We start from the raw sequence: 9,349 nt of genomic DNA on the forward strand, positions 1-9,349 counted from the left end.
ATTTTTTGCCATTAAATTGGATCCTCCGTGCTCAAAATTTATATCAATTTTTGGTAAATTCAAGGATACCTATCGGAAGCATAGACAAAAGAGATTTTGTTAGTTCCATAGCCAAATTAATTTCTCATGTGTTTTTCAAAAAACAAACATTACACTAGTATAAGATAGTGTATAAAATTTTATATGCAAACATGATGCAAAACAAAAACAGAAATATATTCCTCGAAAATTGATTTCGAGCAAGTTTGCACAACCAACGTACCTTTTCCGGAAACAAAGATGCGAACTTTGTGATGGCCAAATCTGGAGATTGCTTTTTATGTGGTGATTTAATAGTGGTGGAATTAATGTTAGCTTCGTTAGCATGAGAAGAGGTATCAGATGAGCTCTTATTTTTAAGAAACATATCGTCGTTCAAGTTCACGTTAATGTCACCACTGCTAACTTCAACAGTTTTAACAATTAAACCTGCATCCCTGAAAGCACATAATTAAATCGATTAACTATTGTATAAGACATATTCAAATACTCATTAAGAAAAACATTGGTAAAGAAAAAAGAAATCCCACCTTACATGACCTAACTCACATGCGAGAAAAAACTCTTCCCATAGGAAAGCAAGAGCATCCCTACTTTTTCCGATTGAGGGTGTTTGGTATTTGTGCCTATCACCTACATTACCTGATCTAGATAATTGATCACAAATATCCTTTGTTACACCCAAGTGAGCAATAATGGGTAAAAGAAGAATCCTCACGAACACAGTTGGGTTGGATCCACCATCTTTAGATATATCCACTCCCAATTCTTTTATTTCAATCATGGCTTTGGACGTCTACAATAGCTCATTATAGATTCCAGTTACAACTAATCCATTTAGGTGAAAAAAGAGACCAATAAAAAATTATTTGAAGCCAATAATTTTTATTTGTGCTAGATAAACATTGTGCAACACAAAAGAAAATGAAAGGCTTAACATTGTATCTTCAATATTTAGATTTCAGAAAACAACGTTATAATGAGATTCAGTTTTCAGTAGGTACCATAATTAAATCAGTTTTCGAAAAGTTATCAAATTTACTTGTGGTCCCTACTTGTGATTAATTGTTGATGGTCAATGATAGTGGAAGAAGGTCGGTGGTTGTGGCAAGTGGTGGCACGAAGTCAGTAATTGTGGAAATGGCCGTTAGTGGTGGCAAGTGGTGACAGAAAGTGGCAGTGGCATATGGTGGTTATAAGTGGTGGCATGTGGCTGCGATTGTGGTCGCAGGCCCATCATTAGCAGCGCCAAATTACGATAACAATATGTTCTATATATCTGCATGTAGATGTTTATGTTTGAGTAATTTGTTGTATGCAAAATAGTGATATCTTATATACAAAGAGTGATTTATGCAGTATGAATAGAGATACAAAATAGAGATGCATTAACATGCTTTTCATATTGATGTTTGAAACTGCATTGAATTTTGCACAATAAAGAATCTCAATGATGAAGGTAAATAGCATAAAATTCATGAACATTCATGAACAGTTCCAACTTTTGCTTCTTTGCATAGACATTACGGTTATGCTAAGAAAATTTAATTTAATTTATTTTACATTATAAATTCTGTATATTTAATACCCTGCTAATATGGGGAACTAGAAACCTCATGGTGTTTTAGTTTACAAACTACTATTGCTTAATAAGCTTATGGAGAACACCTTTTCAAGATTATTAGAGAGTGAAACGCGAAGAAGTATAGATTAACTAAAATCTACTAGAAACGCCACTAAAATAAGTGGAACAAGTATAATGGTGCAAAACTAACAACGAACAAAAACGGCGCATGAGCAAAGATGATATAATCACCCAAAAATTGTCAGATATTTACACCTGAGTATGTATAATACTGTATACAGTCCTTACCTTGAAAACCAGCTCTGTTACGGATACTGACAGTAATTTTGCCACATTAGCTATAACCATCCATTTTCCTTTTCCAGATTTCTTGGATTTTTTGGAAGAACTTCCAGACTTTCGGGATCTACTTGTTTGGGTTCCTTTATTAGATGTTCTCAGAATAATTTCCGGCTTGCATATCAACACCTGTAATTTCGGGTCCCTTGAAACAAAAACAACATCAAGTTCAGTCAAAGACTTCCCCAAGCTGAATCTGATTTCACCAACAGATACAGATTCAACAGCACCCTGCAAATTATCAATTAAAGAGAAATGAGAAAACAAATAGCAACTCAAAGCCTATCAGAAGAAAAACGATTAAAAATGCATTAAAACCAAACTCTTAACATCTATATCAAATGAAGACATCTGTAAACTGGAACTATCATCAAGAAAATAAAAAAGAATATGACCTAACAAAGGCTTCCCATTGCAATTTCAAAAGTTTACTCAAAAATATGATCCTGTAGATGAAACCAAATGAATGAAGCACAAAAATTTACCGCATGTTGCAACCAGGAACTTCAAAGTATCTTCTACCATTTAATAAAAGTTTGAAAATGAACTTTTTATCTGACACATAACATTAGGTATGGTCATTTCCAGTTCATCTTACTAATACGTTCTTTTATGCATTAATATAATTCAAAACTAGATAAAGTAAGGATAGGATTAGGTGAAGTCTCAGGGTGGACGGAGAGAAGTTAAAGAATTGGACTGAGATATAATGGGAATAATTATTTCTGTATCGGATCAGATATCCCTCATATATTTCCTAATTATTTCATTTACTAACCAAATTTTCACCCAATATATTTTATTATTTGCTTTTATGAGACGCAAGCACGGTGCATGTGTAGTAGAAGGGTAGTTGTGAAAAATACACACAGAATGAATTGAAAGATTACCGCTGTACGAAAAGAAAAGTATATCTAGTGACAAATTAATACACTGAACCTTTCCGAACTTCACAATGACGTCCCGTAGACAATTCCATCCGCCTACTCGAAATTTCACTGATGCTCCTACAATGCGGCCAGCAATCAATGCCACTAAACTGGAAGCAAATCTGAAAGCAGTGTGCAATAAGGGATTAATTAAATAGTCACTTGATATATTTAGAAGTACTGAAATTTTTAATAGAAACAAAAAATATAGAAACTCTAACATCGCCAATTTTAATTTGACACTGAGGAAAAAAGATAAAATTGAACATCATGACCAATAGCAATCAACGCTAAAGTTATGTAATGCTATGAAAAATAACCAGAATTCTCCATGTCAACGGCATATTACTCAGCTACATGTTATAAAATCCGGATTGAAACTTGATTTAAAGGAGTTACTGGGTTAGACACCAAACTGAAACTTTTGAAAGTACAGGCACCAAAGCATTCTTTCCAAAATATAACCAAGGATAACAACATAAAAAATTAAATCCCTCAATTTTCAATAACTATCCAAGTGTAAGTTAAGGCTTTTTCGGGAATTATGTCATTTTTACAGACTAACTTTATTCCAAATCTTAATAGACAAAGGCCTATAGGCACATGATCATTGGGTCATTAATAAAAATCTATATAAAAGTAGTAGAATAAATATCTATAGACTATAATTGACATGAAAACTAAGTAAATACTATAAATTATGTACATGAACTATGAAGAACAAATTGAATGATTCTATTCAAATTTCACTTGTGTTCCTAATCACAGCTGGCACCAAGTACTTGTCGGTATTAGTTATAGAATTCAAGTAGTTGTCATAACTACAACTCCATGCATGCCATCCTTGGAATATGATGATCAAATACCTAAACTAAATATTTACTTGCAAACATTGCTCACTGCTCAAGCTTAAACTAAAATATTTTGATTTTACAAAAAGATATGTTAGGAAATATGGAAACAAAGTGAACCAACAATGTATAAGAATATAAAATTAAACAAGTTTTTATGGATGACATGCAGGTGTAACCTGATAAGGAGCCAAGTAACTAGTATGGAAAGAAATATAAATCCAAGGAAAAATGTGGCAGCCATCTGAGAGTGATAATATTGCTGCTGCCCTCCTCCTAATAGAACAAAAACAATAATATGATCATGCCAATTTTCGACATTAAAAATTATTCGATTAGAATGAACCAAAGTTGTGTACAATTTACAACGAGACTGGGAGAGAATTAAAAGAAGCAGCAGTTTACCTGGAAATCATTCAATATACAACGACTTAGCATATATTTAGGTATTCATGTGAGTTCATGTCGGGAGGGAGGGAAACTGCGTGTATGTATTGAGTATAGAGAGATGGCCTATAAAGCAGCTTTAAATTCGGGGATGTTACTGTGATTACATCCAACACCACACAGAATTTTTCCACCACATAATTATGTATCATGGTGTGTGTAACGTGTAACCTTCTTACCAATTCTGTAATTTACTAATACTAGTACATCACCCCACCACCTCATTATACTAAACTCTTGTTATAGATGTGATTCAAATATGAACAAAGGACCAAAATGTCACCTTTTTAATGAATAATACCCAGAATGTCACTTTCTGAAAAAAATGCCCAAAATGTCATCTTATAACGGAACACGAACTTTCGTTTTTAAAAAAAGGTAAAACGGAACATCGTTTCCCGATTTTGTTCTTTTATATTTAAAAAACACAAAAACGAGACATCGTTCCCCATTTTGCTTCTTTTATATTTTAGAAAAAAATATCCGTTAAACATTAAACAGAAACATTCCACGAACAAACAGAGGAGAACCGGCACCCGGAGAACTGTGCGGAGAATTTTCGATAAAATTTGAAGTCGCTGATTGAAGAGGGAGAAGTGCGATCTTCAGTGCAAGCAGAGCTTTGAAATTAAGTTACTTTACTGCATCAATCATGAATATTGAGGTAATTTTCAGAATTGCGTCCATGTTGTTTGATGAAATTACCCAATGATAGATATACTCTGATTTGCGTTTATATAGTCTGATTTGCGTTTATATAGTCTAGTGATTTGGAATCTTGATTGTGTCCACTGTTTTGGTGTTGATTCAGACTGACGTTGTAATGGAATAGAGAAAAAACCAGAGAGGTTTTACATAGTTCAGGAAGCTCACAAGCATATTTAGGTTGAAACTCATATTCTGCATGTAACAAATATACTCTGTACTCAACAAACAGTAATCTCAGAATCAAACACAATCTATTTTAGTGCAGTCATTCAGTGAGTACGTAAATTAAGATGTGCATAAGCCATGTAAATTGAGTTTCAATTGCTGAGTGAATAATCTAATTGATGGTGTAGAAATAGTAAGAGCTAGCATGAAGTTGAGGATTGTTGTCCCTTTACCAATACGAGGATACAGGTATCCAATAGATTTAGCCGTCCATGGTTGGCTGGTATATTAGCATATAGCGGAAAATTGACTAAGCCGTTCAGTGTTCAGCTTTGGCCGGTAATTTTACAATACAGCTTAAAGTAAACTAGAAATTTGGGACCAGACAATAGATCATCTCCAATAAAACCAGCAGCAAGGTTGGAACCCATCATTCCAAAATCTTTTTAAATACACCTTTAAGCTATTCACTAATGTCATCTAATACACATTATACATTAGAATGAATTACAGAGAAAAATTGAGTTGTAGGAAAAGATTTTGATGGTCCAAAATGTTTGATAGCGCTCTAAATGAACCTAAATAATTGAGATACTGAATCAACACCGAATAAATTAATTTATATTTATTTTTAACCGATGTAAAAAGAGATAACTTTTTGAAGCGTTTCTCTTCTATATGGTTTGTTTTTTATCTGTCCCATAATTTATGGCAAAATAACTGCAATATTTATTAAAGTAATAAATTTATAAAAATCTTGTTTTTTATCTGTCCCATAACCCTGAGAACTGGCAACTACTACTAACACGAGGTCGAGAATTCATGTTTCAGTCGAGGCTGAGGATTCGAGTTTAAGTTGCAAGTAAAATAATGTATGCGTACCAAAAGAGAACTAATCTGAATTATATGTCTAATAGATTCTAATCTGAATTATATGTCTTTATGGTGATCCTTTTTTATCAATTTATTGTTTAAGATTAGTGTAGCATTAATGTCTTACTTGTGTCCATACGTTTCTAGCATAAATCTGATATCTATATGTTAAGTGATAGGTTTTGATCTTGTTTATTATTTATTTTTTAACTTGTTCTTTTATATGTTTGCAGGACGTGCACCCGGGCCCTGTTAACCCTAGTCTTCTTCATCTTCAGCATACACATAGATCTTTACATATTTGGAGGTTAGGTGGTGGTGATATGTTGAAGTGTCGCCGAAAAAACCCTAATAATGAAGATGATCTTCCACCGCTAGATCTTCGTATGGTCCCTTTACTTCAGTCTACTAGTTTCTATGGCGTTGCTCGAGTGGCATCTTTACAGCTGGATTGGAGTCTTATATCAGCTCTTGTTGAGAGATGGCGGCCAGAGACTCATACCTTTCACTTGCCTATGGGAGAGGTTACTCTTACTCTACAGGATGTGGGTGTTCTTTTAGGGCTTCTTGTTGATGGTGATGCTGTTATTTCTGATATCACCCCTGGCCCTGATATGAGTTGGCGTTCTTATGTTGCTGAGCTTTTTGGTAGAGATCCCGATCCGAAGAGAGACATGAATGGATCCAGAGTTCGGTTGTCCTTTATTACTTCATGTGCTCTAGCACGTTTACCGCATGATGCATCAGTAGATGATATTCGCTTTCAGGTCTTGTGTTATCTTGTTCATCTATTTGGTGGTGTACTCTTCACTGATCATTCGAGAGGTCTCTTCCATCCCATGTTTTTACATTTCCAAGAGAGTCTCATTGCTAGAGATACTCAATTGGTCTTCTAATCTGAAGAATCTTCTCACATCCTTGTCATCCATGAATTCCATCAGCCAGTAGGGCCTTAGATGCACTCTTCTCCCTGTGTATGGGATGATAAGAGTTTTGGGTAGTGCATCTTTGGCTCTAACACTCCTTAGTTCTTCAATCTTCTTCAATACTAATCTTCTTGCAGTTACATTGAACCCAAAGTTTTTCTTGAAGGATGAATAGACTTTGATCAACACAGCTTGGCTTTCTTGAAGTATCCTGTGAAGAGGCCACTGAATCTCCCTTCCCCCTTTGTACTTGAACACCAACCTTTCAGGTAGGTTTCTGTATGCATCAATTGCCCTTACCTCATCCAGCTCCTCCAGATAAAGGTTTAGATCTGAGAATTCTTTGATGTCATACAAGTACAAGTAGTCTCCCCTGTTGACCTTGGGTTGAGCTTTGACTACTAACTTGGATTTGAGAGGTGACAGCTTCACTTTCTTGACTGCCCTTGATTTTGTCCTTCTTGGCTTAGTAAAAATTGGCAAGTTGAATTCAGGAATTGGTAATTTATCCCACTCTATTGGCTCATCATTTGGCACAATAGGTTCTCCATGTATGTTCCTGTAGGGGTCCACCACCCTTATGTCTTCAAACACCACAGAGGGCTTTGATGCTTGAGTTTCAACTTGAGTGGATTCCTTTGGAAATTGATCTTCCAATTCCTTGTCAACAATATCCAACTTTCTTTTTGTTCTTTTAGCCAGTTCTTTCTTTCTTGGGGATTTCTTCTGTTTTTCAATCTTCTTCTCTGATTCAGTAGCTTGAGATGGTTGAGAGGGAATTTGTTGAGAAGAATTCACAGCCTGTAGCTTGGCCAAGATAGCAAACTGTTCTTTCTTTTGTTTAGAGTTCTTTTCATCTAGAGCAGCTTGCCTCTTTTCCTGCTTCAATCTGACTTTTTCTTCTTCCTTTGCATGAGCAAATTGTGGATGTCCATCTACCACACAAATTTCCTTCCCATTTCTGAATATCTTTGCAATTCTCTTTCTTGAGGCTGAATCAGCTGGATCTTTGTAGAGGAGAATAGATCTTGACAGAAGCTTCTTTTCATCAGGCTTGGGTGTCTCATACACAGAATCCATAGGGTTCTTCAAAGATAACTTTGGATAGTTTGCCCTTGGTTTAAGAATTATCTTAGCCTTTGTAGTCTTAATGCAGGAAGATTGTCCTTTCTCCAGATAGTTCATGCTCATCTCATTCACATTGATTGGCTTGACATGAGAGTGATGGATGGCTGACTGATCTGGTTCCTTGACTAATTGAAACTTTTTCTGTATTTCCTCATCAATCTTTTTCCAGTTGATCAGAGTCAACTCTCCTTTATCAGCATCTTTCAAATTTGCTACTGCTGCATTTATAAGATCTATACCATCTGCAACTGGTGACTTGGAGAAAGTAATTGAAGGTACAATTACTTGGCTGATTTGAACTAGAAGTTTCTCCCCCTCAGTTGGTCCTTTCTCCCCCTTACTTGATTCTCTCTCCCCCTTTTTGTTATCATCAAGTGGAGGAGTTAGGCCTTGTGCTTTAGCCAGTTGCATAAGAAGATTTGTCTGAGTCTGTTGATTTTGAAGAAGTAGAGCCACTGAATTCTCAATAACCTGAACTCTGTTCTCCAGCTTGGCTATCTTCTTGTCAGAATCTGATTCTCTCCTTAATCTTAGTAATAGATCATGCATGGGACCATATGGCATTATTGAATCCAGCTTCTCAGAGTTATATGTCTTTAAGTCAGCTATATCCTTTTTCAATTCATCCACACTGAGATTCTGTCTTGAGTGTTGGATCTTCATTAAATGTAAGGAGTCTAGGTGAGCTTAAAGAACAGCCTTAGTACCAGCATCTGAAGCTTCCTGAAGGGCCTGCTGAATAGCCATTACTTGTTTTACCAAAGACACCTCAAATTGCCCTGGTGAAAATTCCTTTGCCCATGCCCATTTAGGTAAACTGAAAGCAGAACTTGGGCCTTCAGCTCCCCCTAAGTTCATGCTTCCATCCAAAGAACCGGAGTCATCATCATCAGAATTTACTCCAAATTCTTCAGATGGCTCTCCAGCTTGAGAAGGCATTCTGTTAACAGCAGCTTTATCTCTTTGAAGAGATTCTGTGGTGTGCACTAAATTCAAAGTCTGCTCTGCCTCCACATTGCCCTGAGCAGCCAACAGTTGATAGGCTGAAACAGGGTGAGTAAAAGTGTCAGCATCCAAGGAAATGTTATCAATTACAGCTTTGTAATGTTGCTGAAATTGTCTTTCCTTGTCAGCATCTTCCACAATCATTGACTCACTAGCAATGGCTGGTTCCATCCTTATTACTCCAGTACCTGCATTTCTCTCATATTCTCTTTTTTGTTGCATCAGGGTCTCACCCTGGCTCCACACCCTCACACCCTCACCTTCACCTACTAAGGTGGGACTCCTCTCACTCACTTTTGCCAATCCTGAATGAATGGATTGCTGAGATTCACTCATTTCCTCTCCTTTTGCCTG

The 9,349-nt window shown here is 35.9% G+C and overlaps 1 protein-coding gene across 1 annotated transcript; it reads right to left on the bottom strand.

Annotated features, from left to right (window-relative positions):
* Positions 1 to 1,843: 1,843 nt before the first annotated feature.
* LOC141679947 (protein SABRE-like) lies at positions 1,844 to 4,415 on the bottom strand. Its single transcript, XM_074486303.1, has 4 exons — positions 4,370 to 4,415; positions 3,923 to 4,148; positions 2,903 to 3,014; positions 1,844 to 2,194 (listed from the first exon to the last, which is right to left on the bottom strand). Exons 1-4 carry the CDS (start codon positions 4,413 to 4,415, stop codon positions 1,874 to 1,876), a joined length of 705 nt encoding a protein of 234 aa, XP_074342404.1. The 3' UTR covers positions 1,844 to 1,873.
* Between the last annotated feature and the right edge of the window lie 4,934 nt (positions 4,416 to 9,349).

This window comes from Apium graveolens, chromosome 8, assembly GCF_009905375.1.
Source record: "Apium graveolens cultivar Ventura chromosome 8, ASM990537v1, whole genome shotgun sequence".
NCBI lineage: Eukaryota > Viridiplantae > Streptophyta > Magnoliopsida > Apiales > Apiaceae > Apium > Apium graveolens.